This window comes from Geotrypetes seraphini, chromosome 13 (genome assembly GCF_902459505.1).
Source record: "Geotrypetes seraphini chromosome 13, aGeoSer1.1, whole genome shotgun sequence".
NCBI lineage: Eukaryota > Metazoa > Chordata > Amphibia > Gymnophiona > Dermophiidae > Geotrypetes > Geotrypetes seraphini.
The window spans coordinates 53,817,925-53,843,373 of NC_047096.1; the positions used below are offsets into that span (position 1 = coordinate 53,817,925).

The window sequence follows — 25,449 nt, forward strand, 5'->3', positions numbered from 1 at the left end:
CAATAATTCTTACAACAACATAATATAAAAGAATAGACTGGTAGATGTTCTTGTCAAGAGCAAGACATGAAAAACTATTCTTCAGTACTGGAACATCACCGTCCTATTGGCAATTCTGATGAAAAGGGTCATTTCATAAATAATGCACACTAATTTTTTTTATTTACATGTTGTTGGTTTTTTTTCAAGTATTTCTTTACAATCCTTCAATATAGTCTCCCTGCTTTGCAATGACTGAGCCCCAACATCCAGGAAGCTTCATTATTCCATCCAAGACTCTATTTTTGTTCAGTTGCCGAATGGCTCGGGTACTGGCGGAAAAAAGCTTTCAGAGATGCAAAATGATGTTTCAGCTTTGTCTGGTGGACTCATGTCTGGACTGTAGGGAGCATGAGGTAACACCTCCCAGCCGTATTTGCATAGGTTTTCAGTGACGACATTTCCTATATGTGGGCGACTGTTGTTGTGACGAATGAGAGGCCCAGTCAAGAGCAACTGAGGTAGCGTTTTGTGCATTTTTCTGCACGTTTTGCAAAAAATCACGATAATACACTGCTGTGGTAATTCTTCTCATGGAACTTTGTCTGTAATGATGATGCCTTCATGATCATAAGCAAAAATCATCATTTGTTTGACTTTTGATTGAGCTCGTCAAAATTTTTTTTGGCCGTGGGGAAGATGGAGCTCTCCACTTGTCATTGAAAAACTACACAAATACGGCTGGGAGGTGTAACCTCATGCTCCCTACAGCCCAGACATGAGTCCATACTTTGACCTTTTTCCAAAGTTGAAACAACCTATGAATGGACATCATTTTGCATCTCTGGAAGAGCTTTTTTCTGCCAGAACCCGAGCCATTCGGCAACTGAACAAAAACGGTGTCTTGGATGGAATAATGAAGCTTCCCAGACGTTGGAACTTGGTCATTGCAAAGCAGGGAGACTATATTGAAGGATTGTAAAAAAAAACAACAACATGTAAATTAAAAAAATAGTGTGCATTATTTATGAAATGACCCTCATATATCACTTTCTTTTCCACAGATAAATAAAAAAAAGATTTGACATCGAAATGTGAACATTTCTTAAGAACTGAATATTTCATGGGGTGTCCTAATTTTTTCACATGAGAGCTCAGCTTTTGTGCTATCTCTGGCTGCTGGTGGACGGTCATAACCCATTCGTCTCTGGATTCATCTCCTGCTGAACACAAGGAAAAGTCCACTTTTTTAATATTGCTTTTCATTCAACTCCCACTCACTTGTAAAGCTCCCATGTCTGCTTTCAACATTCCCTTTCTAAGAATCTCCTTAACCCCCTACTTGTCTTGTTTGATTAGATTGTAAGCTCTACTGAGCAGGGACCGTCTCTTAAATGTTTAATGTACAACTCTGTGTACATCTAGTAGCGCCATAGAAATAAGTAAGGAAGTAGGGAACTACACACTGATAAGTCTGACTTCTGTGGTAAGTAATTTAATGGCAACACTTTTAAAACAGAGAATACATAAAGCTTACTCATGTTTCTTGAAGGCTTAGAACAGGGGACCCCAAAGTCCCTCCTTGAGGGCCGAATCCAGTCAGGTTTCAGGATTTCCCCAATGAATATGCATTGAAAGCAGTGCATGCACATAGATCTCATGCATATTCATTGGGGAAATCCTGAAAACCCAATTCGGACCCTCAAGGAGGGAATTTGGGGACCCCTGGCTTAGAAGCTCCATCCTCAAGTCCCAACCACCTTCTCAAGAAAACTGAAATAAGAAATCTTGAGTTCTACTGCAATGTACTCCATTTATAAGACACGCTCTGAAAGTGTCTGTGATGATACTGAGGCTAGTGGTAAGGGATGAGAGATTTTATGTATAAAAGGCAGTTCGATGACACAGATGTGAAAGTCATATCTTGGAGTATAATTACTGCTCAGTTACTGTCCTTTGCAGAGATTGCTGCCATAGCTATGATCTTACCTGCCCTTCCTGAAGGATATTCCTCAGCAAGGGGAGCTGCTCAGCTGTTAAATCCCTCAAAGACTTCAGTCCACGACGGTGGCAAATAGCGATGAGATATAGATCATCCCGCTGCAGTAACAAAAGATGCATGGTAAATGTTCAAATCACACTACCAATGTACATATGTACTCAATGTACTCCATTCAGTTCTGAATTAGTCCCCTTGGTTTTTTGTTTTTTTTTTAACTAAGAATCAGTGGCATATCTGGCATGGTTGCCCTCTGGGGCAGAATACCCTCTCCTCCAGGTAGTGGGGAGTGCTTGGAACAGTCCCAGGGCCGCAGTTTGTTTGTGCACAGCTCTGCCGGTCCCCTGCCCCAGAACAGGAAGTTGATGTCAGAGGAGCTTTGAAACAAATAAAGCAAGCTCATCTTTATCATGGCAATTCTTTTTAACAAGATTGCGTGACCCCCCTCTCTAGTGTGAAATGTCATCATTAATTACTGCTAATAATTTAGAATTTTTTGGGGGGTGTTTGATTACAATTATTTTTTATATTTTCCTTGATGTTAATTTATTAGTTTTATTTTTTTAATATTGTGCTTATTTGAGGTAGTAGTACAATCAATGTCATCTGAAATATGTTCAAAAGAACATTAGAATTGCCGCTGCTGGGTCAGACCAGTGGTCCATCGTGCCCAGAAGTCCACTCACGCGATGGCCTCCAGGTCAAAGACCAGTGCTCTAAATGAGTCCAGCCTCACCTGCATATGTTTCAGTTTAGCAGGAACTTGTCCAACTTTATCTTGAATCCCTGGAGGGTGTTTTTCCCTATAACAGCCTCCGGAAGAGCGTTCCAGTTTTTTACCACTCTCTGGGTGAAGAAGAACTTCCTTACGTTTGTGCAGAATCTATCCCCTTTTAACTTTAGAGAGTGCCCTCTTGTTCTCTCTACCTTGGAGAGGGTGAACAATATTTTATCTGCTAAGTCTATTCCCTTCAGTATTTTGAATGTACTCATCACTACTGGTCTAACAATAAACATATCAAAAATAGAATAATCGGTGTACCACCTCCTTTCCAAACAACTCCTAATCAAATTCCCATACTCACATGCATCCTTACCACAACATTCAGTCTCCATTCACAAAGGACATTGTTAAGTGCACCTCTCATCTGTTAGTTATCCCATAATACCAAGTAACGTGGCTCAAGATATTCTCATGTATTACATGAGAATAATTTAAGGGAAATAGAAAGGGATTGGGACTTGTATACTGCCTTTTTGTAGTTGTACAACCACACTCAAAACGGTTTACATACAGGCACTTCAAGCATATTTCCTGTCTGTCTCAGTGGGCTCACAATCTTTTTAATGCAGTGTCTCTCAAACTTTTTCGAGCCGGGGCACACTAAAGGTAGTGGCCATGGCTCGAGGCACCCAGAGGTGCGTTGACATCGCCGTGATGACACCACTTGCATGCGTGACATCATCACGCTGACATCCACACATGTGCAGAGGCCCTCCAGACAGGCCCTGAAATGCCAGTAGGGCATGCCAGTAGGGACATCTAACAAATATCAACTGAGTACCCCCAACCACAGACCTCCCAAACTCCACCCTAGACCCACCTAAGCTCTTCCCCAGATCCCATCCCCTTTACTAATTGTAATGTAATTTTTTTCCCATTCATTTTTCATATACACACAGCAGATATAAATTCTCAAAACTGACACATTTCAATCACTATATATAAAATCATTTTCCCTACCTTTGTTGTCTGGTGACTTTATTTTTCTGTGCTTTTAACTATGTTTCCAGGGTCTTCTTATCCATTGACTGTTTTTCTCTCCGTCTTCACTTTCTGCCTTGCATCCATCTTTGGCATTAACAACATTCAGTATTTCCACTTTTCTGCTTTCTTCTCAAAATCTACTATCTCTCTCTCCTTCCCTCCCTATTTCCATGGTCTGACATCTCTCTCCTTCCCCCCCAGTGGTCCGACATCTCTCTCTTTCCTCTCTCTCCTTCCTTTCCCCCCTTCCCAGTCTGACATCTCTCCCCTCTCCTTCCCATAATCTGGCATCTCTCTTTACTACTACTATTATTATTATTTCTATAGTGTTACCAGACTCCCCTCCTTCTTTTCTATCCCTGGTCTGATATGTCTCCCTTCCTTTAGTCATCTCTATCCCCCCCCCACCACCAATATACCATTTCTCTTTCCCTTCCTCCTTTCTGCCCCCTGCAGTCCATCTCCCTTCCCTTCCTCCTTTCTGGGCCCCTCCCAGTCCAACATTTTTCCCTCCTTTCCACCAGTCCAACATTTTTTTCTCTCTTCCTCCTGCATGCTTCTCCTCTGGTCCTCCTTCCCTCCCTCAACCAACATCTCTCTCTCTCCCCCTCCATGATTCCAACTTTTCACTCTCTGCCCTGTCCCTCTTCCCCAGAGTGTAACATTTCTCCTTCCCTCCTTTCTATCCTCCTCATCCATCTCGCCCTCTCCATAAGTCCAACACTTTCTCCCTCCTGCATGCTTTCTCACTCTGTCCTTGCCTCTTCCCTCAAGTGGCATCCCTCCTTCCCACCCTAACCCAACATGCTCTCTCCCCATGCACCATCTCATCCTCCCCTCCAGTGTGTAGGACCTTTCCTTTCCCTCCATTTCTGCCAGGTCCAGCAGCACCTCTTCTCCCTTCCTTTTACCTCCCCCTGTCCAGTAGCACCTCTTCCTTCCTCCCCCTGGCCAGCAGTACGCCTTCTCCCTTCCCTGCTCTCCCCTGTCCAGTAGTACTACTTCCCCCTTCCCTGCTCCCCATGTTCAGCAGTACCCCTTCTCCATTCCCTGTCTAGAAATACCTCTCCTATCACTGCTAGCAGCAGCTCACTGTGTGCTTTCACCTTCAGCACATAGCTGCCACTAGCAGTAGTTTAGTCCAGTTTCATCAGGCAGCCTCAGGGCCTTTGCTAGACTGTCCCGCTTCGATGATGCGATGCGGGCCGGCCTAGCAAAGGCCCCAAGGCTGCCTGATGAAACCGGACTAAACTACTGCTAGTGGCAGCTGTGTGCCAAAATTAAAAGCACACAGAGCTGCTGCTGGTCCGGGGGGCACGGAGACGAGGAAGGCAGGAGTCCTGGCAGATACGCGCAACAAGATGGTAGAAGTTAGCTGACACAGGCACCAGAGCCTCTTCCTGCCTTGTGAGCCACGGCACACTTAAAGTCTCAAAAGGCACACTAGTGTGCCGTGGCACATAGTTTGCGATACACTGATATAATGTACCTGAGGCAGTGGAGGATTAAGTGACTTGCCCAAGGTCACAAGGAGCAGCGTGGGGTTTAAATCCACAACTTCAAGGTCTAACCACTATGCCACACTCTCCTCCTTTACAATAGCTGGCCTCAAAGAAATCTCTAATACTGGGACTTCCTGTTTTTAAAGGGATGGCATCAGCACAACCATTAACAGCACAGACTATAAAGTTGCTGCACGCATCTATGCAGGATTTATTTTGCTGCTACAAAGCAGAGGGATGGGGTGGGGGGGGAAGGAATGTTGACTCTACATTCGTGACCCTTTCAGTTGAGAAAAAGGATTTGCCTACGTGTGTTGAGCAGAGCCCCAATACATTCCAATTGTGGTCACACAAATTCTCTTGCTCCTGCCCAAAATATGCTTTAGGTCAGTAATCATCTAAACAAAAACGCACATTCCCAGATTAGGTAGATACACTGAAATGACTACAAGACATTTCATGAAAACATGTGGCACTGAACCAAGACCAAAAGGCAACAAATGACAATGAAGGCATTGTTTCCTCACACAAATCTGAGATGTATCTTTGGGTCCATATACACATCCTTGAGATCTCGTTTGAGCAGGGAAATCAGCATGAACCATTCTCTAACTAGAAACTTGTTGAAAGCTCTTAGATGTAAACTGGGTAGATTTTTTTTTTCTCCTCCTTGGAAATCTTTAAGTGTGCAGTACATTTTATGTTCAATCATTGTTGAAAAACACATAGAATCACAATCTCCAAAGATAACAAAGGAGCACCAGGCAACTACAGTATATATATATATATATATATATATATATATAGTGAAAGTGATTTGGCTAAAATAAAACCACAAAAATCTATTTTGTCATAGGAACATAATCCCACCTACCCTTCTAAGATATATACCCTAAAATCTGCAATGGTTTCAGATTAGGCATAGTGGTCCTGATATTATAAATAGTACCTAGCTCCTAGGCGTCGTTAAACATGGTTGTCAATCATCTACTAGGCACCATTTATAGCAGGCATGTCCAACTTCAAACAGGTCGTGATCTACTTTTTCCAACCTAAAGTGCCGGTGACCTACCACCATGAAAATTAAGTTTCAAATTAAATTTTAACCCAATAAAGTTGGAGGATCCCCCTCCCCTTTTTAATGAACCTTCTGTCCGAGGGTGGTAGTAGTGCTGCCCAATTTAAATCGATTCAATAAAAAAAAAAAAAAAAAAAAAAAAAAAATCGGCCTCCCGATTCAATGGCCGACCCTTCCCCTGTGTCTTCCTAAAGCAGGAGCTGCAGCGCTGCCTCTTGCTGGCCATCCGCTGCTGCTCCTGCTTGAGGGGGGGAGGGTCGGTCAGAAAGGCCTCTCCCCAGCTTGCCCGCTCTTGCCTCCCCGCTCTTACCTCCCCCAGCTTCCCCGCTTTTACCTCTTTAGGCTAATAGGGCAGCTTACAGGCTCGCTGGTGTTATAGCGATCCCTCAGCGGCACGTTCTCTCTGCAGCGATCCTGCCCCTGACATCAGAGCAGGGGCAGAACGTAGCAGAAAGAACGTGCCGCTTAGGACCACAGGCAGCTGCAGGGATCGCTATAACACCAGCGAGTCTGCAAGCTGCCCTATTAGCCTAAAGAGGTAAGAGCGGAGAAGGTGCAGGCTGCGGGGGGGAGCAGGCGTTAGTTTGCGGCGGGGGAAAGAGAAAATGTGCCTTCGCGGCGGGGGGAGCAGGAGTTCGTTTGCAGGCGGGGTGGAACAGGCCTTCACAGCGGGAGCAGGCCTTCGTAGCAGGGAGGAGGAGAAAATGTGCCTTCGTGGCGGGGATGGGGGGGAAGCAGGCCTTTTGGAGGGAGCAGGCCTTCGCGTGGGGAGAAAGTGCCTTCCTGGGGGAGCAGGCCTTCATGGGGGGGAACAGGTCTTCGTGGTGGGGAGCAGGCTTTCAGGGCAGGGAGGCAGGCCTGTGCAGAGGGAGGAGAAGGAAGAGTTCCTTTGGCGGTGGGGAGGCAGGCCTGTGCAGAGGGAGGAAGAGGAAGGAGTAAGAGAGGGGAGATGCCAGACCTGGGGTGAAGTGAAGGGAAGAGAGAGACCAAAAAGAGGGGGAGGAAAGCAGAGGAGAGGTGCTGGACTAATGGAGAGAGGGAGAGAGAAATGCAAGACCACAAGGGGAAGGGTACAAGAGGGACAGATACTGCTCCAAAGTAGGTGGGCAAGGTGCAGGATGGCAGGAGCGATAGTAGAAAGCCTGTACCTGGGGAAGGGGATACAGGAGGTAAGGAAGAGAGAAAGAAGAAGCTGGATATGGGGAGAGATAAGATACTGGGCATGGAGGGAGCATAGGAACAGGGACACAGAAGAGAGATGATGGATGAAAGTGTAGATGAGAAAAGGAGAGATGGTGGATCTGTGGATGGTGGGGTCCATCGCTGCAGATGCGGGGGGATGGAAATGGAAAAAATGAAAGATGCCAGACCTTCGGGGGAGGAAAGGGAAAACAGAAGGGGAGGACAGAGATGGAAGATGGATGGTTAGCATGGAGAAAGAAGGAGAGCCTGATCAGAAGACAACCAGACCAACATGGGACCAACAAGATTTGAAAAATGACCAGACAACAAAAGGTAGGAAAAATAATTTTCTGTTTTGTGATAACAATATGTCAGATTTGAAATGTGTATCCTTCCAGAGCTGGTGTTGGACCGCAAACATGAGCTAGGATTTAATATAGAGAGAAAAAGTATTTTTTTTGTTTGTTTATTTTGTTTACACCACAGGACCAGTGTGGGTAGGAGAGGGCAAAGAGGGTGAACAGGCTATAAAATAAACCCATCAGGATGTTTGGAAAAAACTAAACTAACTAAACTAAACCTTAAGTTTATATACCGCATCATCTCCACGGATGTTGTGGAGCTCGGCACGGTTTACAAGAACTTAAAATATAGGAAGAGAAGGAAAAAAAGATTTACACGAACTTATATATAGAAGAGAAGAGTTAGGGGGGATAGAATTACATTTTAGTGAAAAGCCAGGTTTTCAGTTGCTTGCGGAATAATTGGAGGGAGCCCAAGTTCCGCAGCGGGGTAGTAAGGTCGTTCTAAAGACCTGTGATTCTGAAGAGAAGGGATTTTCCCAGTTTTCCTGCATAGCGAATACCGTGTAGAGAGGGGAAGGATAATTTATACCTTTGGGTGGGTCTGGTAGATTCAGGACTCGAGGAGTTATAAGATAGTGGGATTAAGGGAGGAAGGATGCTGTGAATGATCTTAAAAGTCAGGCAGGAGCATTTGAAATGGATTCTGGAAATCACTGGGAGCCAGTGAAGCTTGTCTAGGAGTGGGGAGACATGGTCAGACTTGCGTTTTGCAAAGATCAACTTGGCTGCAGTATTCTGGATTAGCTGGAGTCTTTGAAGACTTTTTTTTTGATAGGCTTAAGTAGATGGCATTGCAGTAGTCTAATTTGGAGAGGATGATGGATTGGACAAGGACGGCGAAATGTTGTTGGCGAAAATAGGATCCTACTTTCCTCAGCATGTGGAGGCTGAAAAAGCATGATTTAGCCAAGGAGTTGAGGTGATCATTGAGGGAAAGAGAAGAATCGATAATGATGCCAACGACCTTGCTTGAGAACTCAAGCTGCAGTGCAGCGCCTGAGGGTAGTGCGAAGAGGGTGGGCAGGTGTTCTAATTTTGGGCCGAGCCAGAGTAATTTTGTTTTTGATTCATTCAATTTCATCTGTACCGAGAAGGACCAGGAATGGAGTCTCATTATGCAAGCTGTAATGTTCTCGTGGAGATTGGTGAGGTTCTGGTCTGTCTCAAGGAGGACAAGGATGTCATCAGCGTATGTGTAGATTGTTTCAAGGGGGGATAATTGGAGGAGTTTCAGGGAGGACATATAAATGTTAAAGAAAATAGGGGATAGGGGTGATCCCTGAGGGACACCGCAAGATGGTGTCCAAGGAACGGACATGGTGCCATTTATATTGACGGTGTAGGAGCGAGAGCATAGGAAGTTTGAGAACCACTTTAGGACGGTGGATTCAATTCCTATCTCGGAAAGTTGATAAAGTAGTATGTCATGGTGGACAACATCGAAAGCTGCAGAGAGATTGAATTGTAATAGGACAGCGAATTTGTTATGAGAATGTAGTTATTGCACCTTAGAAATTAAGGAAACTAGGAGGGATTCGGTGCTGAAGCTGGATCTGAAGCCATATTGGTAGGGATAGAGGATGGAGAATCTCTCTAGGTAAGAAGAGAGCTGGGTGGCGACTATGGCCTCTAGCAGTTTAGTTAGGAGAGGGATATTTGCTATGGGGCGGTAGTTAGATGGTAAGGAAGGGTCGAGATCGGCTTTTTTCAGAAGAGGGAACAAGGCAATGTGTTCCATTTCTGTGGAGAACAGGCCCGATAGTAAAGCAGAATTTATAAGCCTGGTAAGGGAGGAGATGGCCTGCGCGGGAATGTTTTCATAAAGGTAGGAAGGGAAAGGATCCAGGATGCAATTGCAGGATTTCAGTTTGAGACAGAGTTTAGAGATCTGGGATTCGGATACAAGTTCAAAGGCAGTCCAAGATCTATCAGCAGGGATAGGGTTGGAGTCGTTGGGAGGCAGAGAATTGTAAGAGACTGCTGGGGGGAAAGAACTCCATAAGGTAGTAATCTTTTCATTGAAAAATTTAGCTAGGTCGTTTGCGGATGGGGGGGAAGGTGGAGTCGTTTTTTGAGGTTAGGTTGCGCCAGATGTTGAACAGTGTACTATTTTGGTTTTTTGATCTGGTGATTTTATCTCCATAGAAATTCTTCCTTGCTTTTTTTAGTACTGTGTTATAGAACTTGATGTTGTCTCTCCAGGATTGTCTGTCTGAAGGGGATTTCGATTTTTTCCATTTACGTTCCAGGGCTCGACATTTCTGCTTTAATTTCATGTGGTATGGAAGATACCAGGGAGCCTTGCGGGAGTGGGAGATAGGTTTAGTAGACAAAGGGGCAAGAGCACGGTAGGTAGTCCCGGAAAGGGTTACCCAATTATGCCAGTTGGAATCTGGGTCGGCATGTTTAGGAAAAGGGGGGAGTTGGTTGAGAAATTGGGTCCATAACAGTTCACTCGTGATTTTTTTGCAGTAGGTGATAGAGTTTGTGGGTCGGGGTGCAGTGCCAAGATGAGTCATGAAAATGGGAAGGCAGAAAGAGCCTAGAAGGTGATCAGACCAGGGGACACGTTCCCAACGGGCCTCTTCGGCACAAGTTTTGTGCTCGGTTAGGTCAAGGAAGCTGATGATGTCTAGTGTATGCCCCTTATCGTGGGTAGGGGTGGGCGAAGGAGCCTAGGGAGGTGAGGAAGTCTTTGAATTCAACTGCATCCTTGCTGGTGTTATCGTCTAGATGGAGATTAATATCTAAAATGATCAGTAGTCTCTGGAATTTTAGAAAGGCCCTTGTTATGGTCTTGAGAACGAGTTCAGAGGATTTGTTCCAGGGGGTAGGTGGGCGGTAAAGTAACAGGATACCTAATGGGTAGGGATGAAGTTTATCGTTGACTGAAGCTAACATGAATTCTAAAGAGGTATGACTGCCCTTTTCAAGTAGCTGGACATCGAAGAATGATTTGTAAAGCAGAGCCAGGCCTCCTCCTTTCCGGTTGATTCTAGGTGAGAAGAGGCCATAGTAGCCAGGGGGACAGAGTTCGTTTTGTGTGAATAAATCATCTTTTTCGATCCATGATTCTGTGATGCACAAGAAACCTGGATCGAAGTCTCCGAGTAGGTCTTTTAGTATTTGGGTCTTAATGCGGACTGATCTGGTGTTACAGTAGAGTGTTGGGACTGGGGTGAGAGAGTCGGAAGTAAGGTTGGGTAGGTTGGCTGGAGGAACAGGCTTTAAAGAGGTGTGATTGACTCCTCGGTGTTTTTTGAAAGGGTGGGTTCTAGTGCGTACTAGTACTAGATTCTGAGACCAGGGCAGACGTTGTTGGAATTTGTGGAGTCGGGAAGGTTGGGGGGGAGAGGTTTTTGGCAGTGGGAAGTGTTGGTGAAAGAGCAGAGAAGAAGAAGGAGGAGCCAGGAAGATGGCTTCATTGTGGGATCAAGGAGAACTAATGAGAGGGGTTGGGGTAGAGCTTGCCAGGCAGGAGGGAGGAAAATTGAGTATAGGTAAGGACTGAGTGAAACGGGAGAAGGACTAAGAACTGAAGGAGAATACGCACCAAGTTGTTTCTAGTGAGGTGGAACTTAACAATTGCTAATAGTGAGATACAGACTGAGGTGGAGCTTAGCAATTATTAAATAGTAAGATAGGAACAGAGGTGGTGCTTAGCTTGGGAACGGTGGTAAATAGTCTGTATATGCGGAAGCAGGCTATACGCGGTAGCAGGCTATACATGCGGTAAACAGTGATGGGCAGTACAGGCCCTTGTTAGATGGTTAGATGTGGTGGCAGGTTAAACATGCAGTAGCTGGCTATACATGCGGTTATACATGCAGTACAGGCTATACATGCGGTAACAAATTGTACATGCGGTGACTGGCTATATATATTGGCTATACATGTGGTTTTACATGCGGTAACAGGCTATAGATGCAGTCTGTGCATGTTTTAACATGCTATAGGTGCGGTTTATAACAATCTATGACATGCTGTACATGCAGTTTGTACAAGTTAAATAAGCAGGCTATACAAGCTATACAGGTTATATAGGGACAGGGAAAGCTGTGTTGAACCAGCTGATAGAATCCCCAGGAAGAGCAGCAGTTGGGAGACGAAAGAAAACACAGTTCCCTCAGAACCTGGGGTGCTTTTTCTCAAGTGACTTGGCACCAATGGACAGCCTTAGAGTGGTCCGTCTATGCTCAGAACCTGGTGTGCTTTTTCTCAAGTGACTTGGCACTAGAGGACAGCGTTAGAGTGGCCCCTCTCTGCTGCTGTGTTGAAACCAGCTGACAGAATCCTCAGGAAGAACAGCAGTTAGGAGAGAGAAAAAAACCACAGTTCCCTCAGAGCCTGGTGTGCTTTTTCTCAAGTGACTTGGCACTAGAGGACAGCATTAGAATGGCCCCTCTTTGCTGCTGTGTTGAAACCAGCTGACAGAATCCAATTGGGCAGCGATTCAATAGGCTGAATCGAATCAAAATTTTTTTTTCCTGAATCGGGCAGCACTAGGTGGTAGTTAAGGGAATTCACATCCATTCATACACAACTCTTCTCACCTCACACATTCAACTACATTCCCGATATGCTTTCAAACCTGCAGCACAAACCATAGCCACAGCTTACAGATTCCTTTTGTTAATCTATACTCAAAGTCACAGTTTCATCTGTTTTTCACTAGTTTTCTCTCAACTTTATCATACAAAAATGAGTATTGTAATCATATTAATGCAAGGAAGTGTTACCAACCATAAGCTGAATACAACATTCCTGTAGAAAATATATAACCTGACATTCAGCTGGGGTAGCCGGCATTTAAAATTAAGCAGAGTAACTAAATTTATGCTAGTACAAAATAAACAGCCTATTAAAATAAAGAGTCATGGAGAAATAAAGGAAGCCAAAGAAAACATATATTTATATACACCTTATCACTCTAAATACTTTTGCAGTGACATACCTGTTTTTGGTCCCACTTAAAATCTGGAATGAGGATAAAGCCATTGGTAGGGTCCGAGTTTTCATAAATTATTCGATCAGCTTCGGCTTTTTTCTCCAAAATATTGTACACCCACTGCAGAAGATAATAAAAGAAGAATTGGAATCAGGATATTACACACTTATTACAAAAAAGAGGGAAGGGAAATAAATGCTGGCGCTTGTATATTATATACCTACTGTGTGGTGCATAAGGAGGAATGGCCAATAGGAAAAGGAAAGTGATAATGCCATTGTATAAATCTCTGGTGAGGCCCTATTTGGAAAACTGTGTGCAATTTTGGAGACAGCACCTTAATAAAGATATAAATAAGATGGAGTTGATCCAGAGGGCTGCTACAAAATTGGTTAGTGGCCTTTGTCATAAATCATATGGAAACAGACTTCAAGAACTTAATATGTACACTCCTCCCTCCTTATTCGCGGTTTCAGTACCCGGCTTTGACTATTCAGTTTTTAGCGTGCTGGCTCCTCCCCCCAAATTACATCATCCATGCCACCAACACCTATTCCAAATCAAGTAAAGGGGTGCATACCTGCCATTGCAAAGGGGTGGGCTAAAGCCTCATTTCCACCTGGCCAAGAGCAACCGGGGCTCATCTCTACCAGAATCCTCACACACCAGGCAGCGGCAGCCACCGCCACCCCTCTCAAACTCTTGTTGCCATGGCCCGGACTGGAGCGCCGCCCAACCATTGGCTGAGACCGTCATGAGTGTCGCTGGAATTTGGGTCCACGGCTCTGAGGAAAGGAGACGGGCTGGGCGTGAAGGGGACCTGAAGGTTAAGAGCGGCGGCTTGGTGGGATGGGAGGGATTGGAGTTTCAAGTTTCAAGTTTTTATTAGAGCTTGATAAATCGCTTATTTAATTTCCTAAGTGATGTACAATACTAATTAAGAAATGGGGAGTGAGTACAATAACGTAAAACAGACTTACTAGTTAGATCAAACATGAAAAGTGAGGGATAGGAGGAAAAGTTACAATATCAATTCAAGGTGTGAAATAACATAGAAGGAAAGTTAACACAGGGGAGGGCAACAATTAAAATGAGAATCCAGTCTAAAAATTAAAATTCTAAATCAGAGGGTCATAGACTAAAAGCATCTTTAAAAAGATGGGTTTTTAAAATTTTTTTGAAGGATACAAGGTCCTTTTCATCTCTTAAGTACTCTTAAGCGAAGTGACAGGAGTTGGTGGTGGGCTTCTCTCTCTCCCCTGCTCTGTAGACAGGGGCCAGGGTTAAGGAGAGACCTGGGCAGGTGGGGGGAGGAGGCGAATAATTTTTTCATATGTTATTCGCAGTTTTATCATATTCGAGGGTTTTTAACAGAAAACCGTGAACATGTGAGAAAGTTATTCGCGGCTTTGTTCCGCCTGTAACCACTGCGAATATGGAGGGAGGAATGTATACTCTGAAAGAAAGACAGGAGGGGATATGATAGAGATGTTTAAATATCTCCATGGCGTTAATGTACAGTAGGCAAGTCTTTTTCAAATGAAGGAAAACTCAGTAAAGAAAGGGCATAGGATAAAATTAAGAGGTGATAAATTCAAGAGTAATAAAATACTTCTTTACAGAAAGGGTGATAGATACGAAGAATAGTCTCCAGGTGAAGGTGGTGGAGATGAAGACTGTTTCTGAATTTAAAATAGTGTGGGACAGGTATGTGGGATCTCTTAAGGAGAAGAAGAGATAGTGGATGGTGTGGAAGGGCAGACTGGATGAGCCATTTGGTCGTTATCTGCCATCATGCCTCTATGTTTCTGGGTGATTTGACATTATAGACTGAATAGGATTATGGTACTTCCAAATTTTGGGGTCTTGGAATGTGAAATGGCCTCCCACAACACCTGTGTCAACCGGACACATATTACAACTTTTGGGGAATGCTAAAGACTCATCTCTTCAAGCCTATAATTCAAAATGCAAAGTCATTTCTACTTCTTCAAACCTATAATTTGTTGTTCATGACCACTGATTAGAAATCTTGTTGTAAACCACAATGAATCCTTATCAAAACTTGTGGTATAGAAGAAAATGTATGGTATGGTATGATGAGGCAATGAGAAAATGAAGTCAGATGGCTAGTCTAAGTGAGTGTCAACCCCGATGCCACATGGTGAGAGCTTATTTTGTAACTGCACTGGGGCACCCAAATCCCATTATAGAATACAAGCATAACCTTCTATTGGTGTGTCTTGCATGTAGGTGCCCGTAGTTTAACCACACAGATCTAGCAACTGCAGGTGCTTAAATGTGGCAAAGGCACAGCCAACTTATTTAGTAAGTGGGAGTCTCGCCCAAGAGTACACCTCCCTTGCACTTGTGTGCTATAGCACTTATTTGTGACCTTAAAGAATAATATTTAGTACTATTTTTTTGAGTATATACTTGCACAAAGAGACACCTAACTACAGATGCCTAGTTACAGAACTGTCCTTTAAAGGGGATAACTATAAAACAGGTCACCAAATATAGGTACTGGCTATGGTGCTTATTTTACATCTATTCTTTAAAGAAAATTAGGCACCTTCTTTTCTTTACAGACTACCACCACATAGCAGAGAACGTGTATACATCTAGGCATGACCACTTACACCAGCTACTATAGGTGGAGTAAAGGCCTGTGCCTAAAAGTAAGCATGGAGAAATGTAAATTAAAGTACTCTATATTTATTTATTTATTTATTTATAGTATTTATATACCACTTATAGTCTAAGTCAGTGGTTTCAAACTCAAACCTTGCAGGGCCACATTTTGGATTTGTAGGTACTTGGAGGGCCTCAGAAAAAAATAGTTAATGTCTTATTAAAGAAAGTTTTGCATTCTGAGGTAAAACTGTTTATAGTTTATAAATCTTTCCTTTCGGCTAAATCTTAATAATAATATTGTCATTTATAGTTAGAGACATATGAACAAGAAACTGTTTTATTTTACTTTTGTGATTGATAAACATACTGAGGGCCTCAAAATAGTACATGGCGGGCCGTATGTGGCCCCCAGGCCGCCAGTTTGAGATCACTGGTCTAAGTGGTTTACATTAAGATACTCAAGCATACATGTATGGTCCACCCAAACTCCATCTATGCATGTGCACACTGGAAAAGTTTGCATCACTGAATTATAGCACATATTTATTTGCTTGTTGTAATTCTATAAGAGGACAAGGGTCAGAACGGTCACACCAGCACAAACAGTGCATGCCAAGAAGATGCAGGAAGACACAGAAAGAGAATATGAAGACAAATTTTATTGCTAACCTGGGCAAGGTCCGTGTTTCAGCAAAACTGCTTGATATTGTCACTATAAAATCTATCTCCTTGATCAACTACTGATAATAAGTCTTCCTTACCAGACACTATGTGTACCACAACAGAATGCCATAACAGCATCTGAGGGTGATGAAGAACATAAGAACATAAGCCGTGCCTCTGCTGGGTCAGACCTGAGGTCCATCATGCCCAGCAGTCCACTCACACAGCGGCCCATCAGGTTCAGGACCTGTATTCTAGCCTTCTATCTATACCCTTCTATCCCTTTTCCTTCAGAAAATTGTCCAATCCCTTCTTGAACTCCAATACCGTACCTGGTCCAATCACTCCCTCTGGAAGCGCGTTCCAGGTGTCCACCACCCGTTGGGTGAAGAAGAACTTCCTAGCATCAGTTCTAAATCTGTCCCCTTTTAATTTTTCAGAATGCCCTCTTGTTCTTGTAGTTGTCGAAAGTTTGAAGAATCTGTCCCTCTCCACTTTCTCTATGCCCTTCGGGATCTTAGGGAAATTCTGGTGGTTCTGCTGACTGACCTTTTCAATGAGTCTCTAGAGTCGGGAGTGGTACCGGAGGACTGGAAAAGGGCAGATGTGGTCCCTCCCACAAAAGTGGAAGTAAGGAAGAGGTAGGGAGTTACAGGCCGGTAAGTCTGACTTCTGTGATAAGCAAATTCATGGAAATGCTTTTAAAACCGAATGGTGAAGTTTCTGGAATCCTGTGGATTACAGGACCGGAGGCAACATGGATTCACTAGAGGTAGGTCTTGTCAGACAAATCTGATCAATTTATTTGACTGGGTGACCAGAGAATTGGATAGAGGATGTGCACTAGATGTGGTGTATTTAGATTTTAGCAAAGCCTTTGACAGTGTTCCACACAAACGTCTAATAAAGTGATGGGCTGGGTGAAGAACTGGTTGAGTGGAAAGCGACAGAGAACATAAGAATAGCCTTACTGGGTCAGACCAATGGTCCTCCAAGCCCAGTAGCCCGTTCTCACAGTGGCCAATCCAGATCACTAGTACCTGGTCAAAACCCAAGGTAAAGCAATATTCCATGCTACCAATACAGGGTAAGCAGTGGCTTCCCCCGTGTCTCTCTCAATAATAGACTATGGACTTTTCCTCCAGGAACTTGTCCAAACCTTTCTTAAAACCAGCTACACTATCCACTCTTACCACATCCTCTGGCAACTCATTCCAGAGCTTAACTATTCTCCGAGTGAGTGAAAAAAAATTTCCTCCAATTGGTTTTAAAAGTATTTCCCTGTAACTTCATTGAGTGTCCCCTAGTCTTTGTAATTTTTGGAGTGAAAAATTGATCCACTTGTACCCATTCTACTCCACTCAGGATTTTGTAGACTTTCAATCATATCTCCCCTCAGCCGTCTCTTTTCCAAGCTGAAGAGCCCTAACCATTTGAACTTTGTTTTTCCACCTGTTAAAGGTTGTAAATTCAAAAAACACTATCAATATATTTTTTCATATCAAGCAGCATTATGGGGTAAGGATTTGGAACACCTGCTTATGCTTTCTGACTCCTATGTGGAATTTAGGAGACATTTAAAGACATATTTATTTGTTCATAAAGTACTTAGGTAGTTAACAGGCAAGGATTCTGTAATGGACCATCTAGATTATCAAGAATTACTTTTATCTGGTTATGTGCTTTCTAATCTGATCTAACTTTTTTAATTGTATTTTTAAAAAAAAAAATTTTGTAAGCCGCATAGAACTTCACAGCCCTGCAGTATATAAACTGATTATTATTATTATTACTACGAGTTCCATCCCCTTTACCATCTTGGTCGCTCTTCTTTGAACTTTTTCTAGCGCCACTATATCTTTCTTGAGATAAGGAGACCAGAACTGAAAGCAATACTCCAGATGAGGTTGCACCATGGAGCGATATAGGATATATGATCAATGGAGATTGATCTGAGGAAAGGAATGTTACCAGTGGTGTGCCTCAAGGTTCGGTTCTTGGGCCTATTCTTTTTAACATTTTTATAAATGATATTCTATGTTTTTGCTCTGGAGAGGAGATGATAGGGGAGGGCAGTCTGAAAAAAGCCAGTTCCTTAAATCACTGTGTTACAGTGGTATACTACAGCTGTTAGAACTGTATTGAGGCATTTTTTGGAGAGGGTTCATTTCTTTTCTGCTCTCCATCACATGAAGAAAACTTCCTCCAGATTATTTCCTTCCTTCCTGTGACTATGAGTTAAAGCTGCCTCCAGTCCTCTGCCTCCCCACTGAATGGATCCTACCTACTGTTAATTACAATAGTAGCAAGCAGGATAGACTATCTAACAAGAAGGGGGAGGGGGCTTCGAGAGCTACAGATAGCGGTTTAAACCCCGAAATATGTCCAGACATATTACCTCCTGTTCCACCTTCTGGACATTAATATAAAATTATGAACACATATGAAAACATTAATTGATTTAAACTGACTATACATACCTTAATTCATAGGGTAAAATGCATTAAAATTAAAATTTTTACTCCTGGAAAAATTCTGTGCAAAAAATGTGAAAATTCCGTGCACAATATTTTAAAATTCTGCAGTTTCTTTGCAGTTTTGCGTCAAATTCCCCCATCATAAGGCCTGAAATCCCTCCCTGCCTTTTCCTTTCTCAGGCTCCAGCCTCTTCAATTGCTCTCACTGCAACTGCATTTCTGTCTCCTTTTAAATCCCAACAAGACCTATAATTCTTTCTGTCTCCCACATGCAATACCCCACCCTTTCATTCTTTCCTCTCACCTCCCCAGCTAACATTATCTTCACTCCCCTCCCTATCCTCCATGGCACACTCACCCATTTATCTGCCCCCAAATCCCCCACTGCATACTCACCTTTTTTCTGGCCCCTTCTCATTTTCAGCCACAGCAGTAGCCCTCTTCACTCTCTCTTCCCCTTCCCTGCTGAGCTCCCACAGCAAGGAGAAAGTCACCCGCTGCATAATAGATCACTTCTTTCTTCTGTAGCAGCTTAGACGTGACCATTTATGTGAACCATGATTGCAGTTCACAAAGTCAGGTCTAAGCTGACTCAGAGAGGAGGAAGTGACTGCGGGTCACTTCCTCCTCTTCTTGCAGTGTGAGTTTAGCTGAAAGGAAAAAGAGAGAGCAGCCATTGCTGCCTGTGCTGAACGCTACACAGCATGTGCAGAATTCTGAGCATCTTGTGGGAATGAGGAATCCTGTGCAAACATTGCACTGTATAGTTGTGCAGAATTTCGCTGAGTAAATTTTGCATACCCTATATTTTGTCCTTCACATGGGATAGGGTCATACTGGACTTAGTGCTCACAAATGGGGAGAACGTTTCTGATGTTAAAGTGGGTGATCACATGATGGTGTGGTTTAATATTAAGATAGGAGTGGAGAGTGTTCATTCAAAAGTGAAGGTTGTAACTAACTTTATTCAGATGAGGGAATACCTCAAGGAATTTTGGATGGGAACATCTGGAAGTAGCAGTAAAGCAATGGGCAAAACTGAAAGGAGCTATTGTAAGGGCAACAAACCTTTTTTGTGAGGAAAGTAAATAAAAAAGAGGAAACCAAGGCTGCTTAGGTTCTCAAAAGTAGTAGCTGAAAAGGTAAAGAAAAAGAGATTCAATTAATTTTAGTACAGTCAAACCTTGGTTTGTGAGTGTTTTGCAAAACGAGTAAAACACTCGAGCAAATCGTACCTCACAAACCGAGCATTGACTGGATTTGCACCCCCCCCCCCCCCCGAGAACCAGCATCACCCCCTCAGGCCGCAAGCCCCCCCCCCCCCAGAACCAGCATCATCTCCTGGCCACGAGCCCCCCCCCCAAGAACCAGCATCGGCCAGCCGTGCAAACTCTTACCTCGATCTTGCACTGGCACACAGCACCAACACGCAGGACGTGCCAGTGCCTGAAGATCCTGCCTCTTGCTGCTGGGCTGGGCCTTGAGCATGCGCCAATCAGGGACTTCCCTAGACTCCTCCCTAAGGAAGTCCCTGATTGGCTGAGGTGCCCCGGCCCCTCCAAAGGGAGGAGCCTGAGGCGCCTCAGCCAATCAGTGCCTTAGGCTTCTCCCCGTGCATCAGATGATGCGCCGAGGCGGGGCCTAAGGCTGCTATTGGGTGGTGGCGGGGCAGCAGAGTAGGAGCAGGTGGAGTTAGTTCTTGTTCCCGAAGATTTTGGCGGTGCGTAGGAGCAGGAGGAGGGTCCGGGCACTCCTCCTACTCCCGAAGATGTTGGTGAGCCTTGCCCAAGGAGCCGAAGGGACCGGACATCCCTCCTGCTCCCATCTATTTTACAGGTACCGTAGTGGGTGGGCCGGGCCGGGCCCGACCAGGACCGAACGGGGGTGGGAGGCCTAGGAGCAGGAGGGACAGGGAACCCCTCCTGTTCCCAACTATTTTACAGGAGGGGGGGCCCAACCAGGACCGGGCGGGCAGTTGGTGAGCCTAAGGAGCAGGAGGGACTGAGCCCCCCTCCTGCTCCCAACTTTCGGTCCATCAGCTCCGCAATCTTTTTTTTTTACTTTTAGTAGTTTTGAGCCCTGCGAGCCCGTGGTTTTAACCCACTTTAAACTCACGGGTTAAAACCACGGGTTCGCAGGGCGGGGAAGGGCAGTGCAGGGTGGCAGAACTTCGGGGAAATTTTGGGCAGTGCAGGGCGGCAGGACTTCGGGGCAGATTTGTGCTCGAGTTGGGGCAGAGAGCAGGATATGCAATTGGAAACCACTGAATGACTGGTCCCCAGCAGTCGCTTCTTCCATTGATCGGCCAGCCCTGTCCGATGTGATATTTTGTGTAGTGAATCGGGTTGCTGTCCAATTTGCATATATTTCTCCTCATTTGCATGCACAGATTAGAAGCGGATCGCAGAAGAAGTAAGTGAATCAGGCGGAAGGGAAATTTGCTCATTAAGGGGTCGCAAACCGATTGGTACATGATCGGTTTGCTTAGTGAATCTAGCCCAATGTCTCTAATCATCACCGTCTCCTCATATTTGCTCCATTTGAGGAAAATCACCTTTCTTCTGTTTATTTAACATTGATTTTCAGGGTTAGGGGAGGCTTTCCCTAATTATTTTTCTATTTATGGTTTACTGACATGGTATTTACCTGTATGCTGAAACTTTGGGTCTGGAGGAATGGCAAGGTAATGTTCTTGTAATCGTCTCCTGTCTCTTGAACGAGGTAAACATCTTGGCTCCGATATTTTTGAATGTGTTTTTCTGTTGCAGGATATACAATGGTGGTTTTTACATCTGAAATAAAAAGAAGTTTATTGTTTCCTAGTAACACAGTAGATGACGGCAGATAAAGACTCAAATGGTCCATCCAGTCCGCCCAACTTGATTTAATTTACATTTATTCTTCTTAGCTATTTCTGGGCAAGAATCCAAAGCTCTACCCGGTACTGTGCTTGAGTTCCAACTGCTGAAATCTCCATCAAATACAACAAAGCACAGTTACTTACCGTAACAGGTGTTATCCAGGAACAACAGGCAGATATTCTCACTGATGGGTGATGTCACTGACGGAGCCCTGGTACGAACTACTTCTAAAGTGCATCACCACTTTAAGTGTTTAGAAAGTTTTCAATAGCCCGCACTGTGTACGCGCGAGTGTCTTCCCACCCGACGTAGGTGCACAGTTCCTTCAGTTAAGATAAACCAGCTAAGCAGCCAACCCGGGGAGGTGGGTGGGTTGTGAGAATATCTGCCTGCTGTCCCTGGATAACACCTGTTATGGTAAGTAACTGATTTATCCTAGGACAAGCAGGCAGCATATTCTCATTGATAGGTGATCTCCAAGCTAACTAGAATGGGATGGTGGGAGAGTTGGCCTTTAGGAGAATAAACTCTGTAATACAAATTGGCCGAAGTACCCAACCCGTCTGGAGAAAAATTCCAGACAATATTAAGAAGTAAATGTATGAACTGAGGACCAGGTGGCAGCTTTACAAATTTCCTCAATAGGAGTAAATCTAAGGAAACCTACAGAAGCTGCCTTAGCTCGGATTTTGTGGGCTGTGACACGACTCTTCAGTGGCAGTCTAGTCTAAGCATAGCAGAACGATTATAGGGTCTGAGCATAGCAGAACGATTATAGGCAGCCAGCCAGTTGAAAATCGTTCTTTTGCAAACAACTTGTTAGTACCAACTTGGAAACAACTTGTTAGTATCAAATGAGACGAAGAGTTGTGGAGAAGTACGATGAGGCTTTGTCCTGGTGATGTAATAGGCCAAAGCATGTTTATAGTCTAGAGTGTGCAACGCAGTTTCTCCTGCATGAAAATGAGGCTTAGGGAAAAACACTGGCTGAACAATCGACTGATTGAGATGAAACTCTGACAACTTTCAGAAGTAACTTTGGGCGAGTATGCAGAACCACTTTGTCTTAATGAAAAACTGTGAAAGGTGGATCTACCACCAAGTCTTGTAACTCACTGACCCTCCTTGCAGAGGTAAGGACAATGAGAAAGACCACTTTCCAAGTGAGAAACTTGAGATGAGCTGTGGCCATTGGTTCAAATGGTGGCTTCATCAACCTGGAAAGAACTACGTTAAGATCCCAGACTACAGGAGGAGGTTTGAGAGGTGGTTTCACATTAAAAAGCCCTTTCATGAATCTGGAGACCAAAGGATGAGCAGTAAGCGGTTTTCTTCCAACTGGCATATGAAAAGCTGTAATAGCGCTAAGATGAACTCTGATGGATGTAGATTTGAGCCCAGAGTCAGAAAGTAGATAATCCAATACCAACTCTACTAACTAGGAAGTTGGATCATGATGATGATGGAGACACCAGGAAGAAAACCTAGTCCATTTTTGTTGATAACATTGTTGAGTGGCCAGTTTCCTGGAGGCGTCAATAATATTGCGTACAGGCTGAGAGAGATGTAAAGTAGATGGATTCAGCCTGAGAGAAACCAAGCTGTCAGGTGTAACGATTGCAGATTGGGATGTAGATGAGATCCTTGATTTCGAGTAAGCAGAGTAGGAAAGATTGGCAGAGGAATTGGCTCCCTGGTGCTGAGTTGAAGTAGAAGGGAGAACCAATGTTGCCTGGGCTACCGAGGAGCAATGAGAATCATGGTGGCTGACTCTTGTTTGAATTTGAAAAGAGTCTTCAACATGAGAGGAGTTGGAGGGAATGCATACAGAAACAGGTCCGTCCAATCCAACAGAAATGCATCGGCCTCCAGACGGTGAGGAGAGTAGAATCTGGAGCAAAACTGGGGCAACTTGTGATTGTGGGGAACTGCAAATAAGTCCACTTGTGGAGTGCCCCATTAAGCAAAGATGGGACGGAGAGCTGTCGAACTGAGAGATCATTCGTGAGGCTGAAGTATTCTGCTGAAGTTGTCTGCTAGGGAATTCTTCTCCCCTTGAATGCAGACAGCCTTCAAGAAAAGGTTGCGAGCCATTGCCCAAGTCCAAATTTTTTGGGCTTCCTTGCATAACAGGAGAGAGCCCATGCCTCCTTGCTTGTTTATGTAGTACATCGCTACTTGATTGTCCGTGTGAAGGAGAAGGACTTGAGGGCATTAATCAGGGCTGCCCAAATCCAGTCCTCGAGATCTACTGGCAGGCCAGGTTTTCAGGATATCCACAATGAATATGCATGAAAGAGATTTGCATACCAAGAAGGCAGTGCAGGCAAATCTCTCTCATGCATGTTCATTGTGGATTTCCTGAAAACCTGGCCTCCCAGTAGATCTCAAGGCACTTGGGCAGCCCTGGCATAGATGATGCTGAAAAGCCTTGAGGGCATAATATATTGCTCTGAGCACTAGGAGGTTGACGTGAAACTTCCGCTTCCTGGCAGACCAAAGACACTGGGTCTGAAGACTGCCCAGGTGTGCCCCCCCCCCATGCATAACGGGATGCGTCCGTCATTAGTACATGTTGATAAGGGGGCAAATGAAACAGTAGACCTCTGGAGAGACTGGAAGATGTCAACCACCATTGAAGCGAATGCAGAAGAGATATGTTTGGAGAGATAATCTGTCGCTTGAGACCACTGAGAAGCAAGGACCCATTGAGGAGTGCGAAGATGTAGCCTTGCTAAGGGCATCACATGAACTGTGGATGCCATGTGGCCTAGAAAAAACATCATGCGTCTCGCTGAGATAGGTGGAATTTTAAACATCTGTTGACAGAGGCGAAGTAGATGTTCATGCGATCTGGAGGGAGAAAAGCTCTCATCAGAGTGGTGTCCAGGATCGCCCCTATGAATTGTAGATGTTGAGTCGGAAGTAGGTGTGATTTGGGGGAAGTTGATTTTGAAACCCAGAACCTGTAGGAAGGAGATGGTCCGAGATGCGTCGAGGAGCACTTCCTGAGATGAGACAGCTTTGATCAACCAATCGTCCAGATAAGGAAAAACTTGCAGGCCGTGCAAACAAAGAGATGCAGCCACTACAATCAGGTACTTCATGAAGACCCTGGGAGACAATGCCAGTCTGAAAGGAAGGACTTTGTACTGGTAATGGTGCTGATTGACTTGAAAACGAAGATATTTGCGGAAAGCCATATGGATTAAGAACATAAGAAGTTGCCTCCGCTGGGTCAGACCAGAGGTCCATCCCGCCCAGCGATCTGCTCCCGCGGCGGCCCATCAGGCCTATCACCTGTGCAGTGGTCCCCGACTATTCCTATAACCTACCTCAACTCCTATCTGTACCCCTCAATCCCCTTATCCTCTAGGAACCTATCCAAACCTTCTTTGAAGCCCTGTAGTGTCCTCTGGCTTTATCACGGCCTCCAGAAGCGTGTTCCATGTGTCCACCACCCTCTGGGTAAAAAAGAACTTCCTAGCGTTTGTTCTAAACCTGTCCCCTTTTAATTTCTCCGAGTGTCCCATAGTACTTGTGGTTCCCCACAGTGTGAAGAATCTGTCCCTGTCTACCTTTTCAATGCCCTTCAGGATTTTGAAGGTTTCTATCATGTCTCCTCTAAGTCTCTGCTTTTCCAGGGAGAATAGCCCCAGCTTTTTCAACCTGTCAGCATATGAGAAGTTTTCCATACCCTTTATTAGTTTAGTCGCTCTTCTCTGGACTCCCTCAAGAACTGCCATGTCCTTCTTGAGGTACGGCGACCAGTACTGGACACAGTACTCCAGATGCGGGCGCACTATTGCACGATACAGTGGCATGATGACTTCCTTCATCCTGGCCGTGATACCCTTCTTAATGATACCCAACATTTTGTTTGCTTTCCTTGAGGCCGTCGCGCATTGTGCCGATGCCTTCATTGTTTTGTCTACCATCACCCCCAGGTCTCTTTCAAGGTTACTTACCCCTAGCAGTGATCCCCCCATT

At 44.5% G+C, this 25,449-nt stretch overlaps 1 protein-coding gene across 1 annotated transcript in view; it reads right to left on the reverse strand.

Moving 5' to 3' along the window:
• Positions 1–25,449, reverse strand: part of DCPS (decapping enzyme, scavenger) — a 72,350-nt gene that overhangs the window by 17,266 nt on the left and 29,635 nt on the right. The window contains exons 3-5 of the mRNA XM_033919116.1: positions 21,245–21,390; positions 12,828–12,941; positions 1,969–2,079 (exon numbers count right to left, since the gene is read on the reverse strand). Coding sequence (XP_033775007.1) covers positions 1,969–2,079; positions 12,828–12,941; positions 21,245–21,390 — 371 coding nt within the window. The remainder of the gene's footprint in view (positions 1–1,968; positions 2,080–12,827; positions 12,942–21,244; positions 21,391–25,449) is intronic.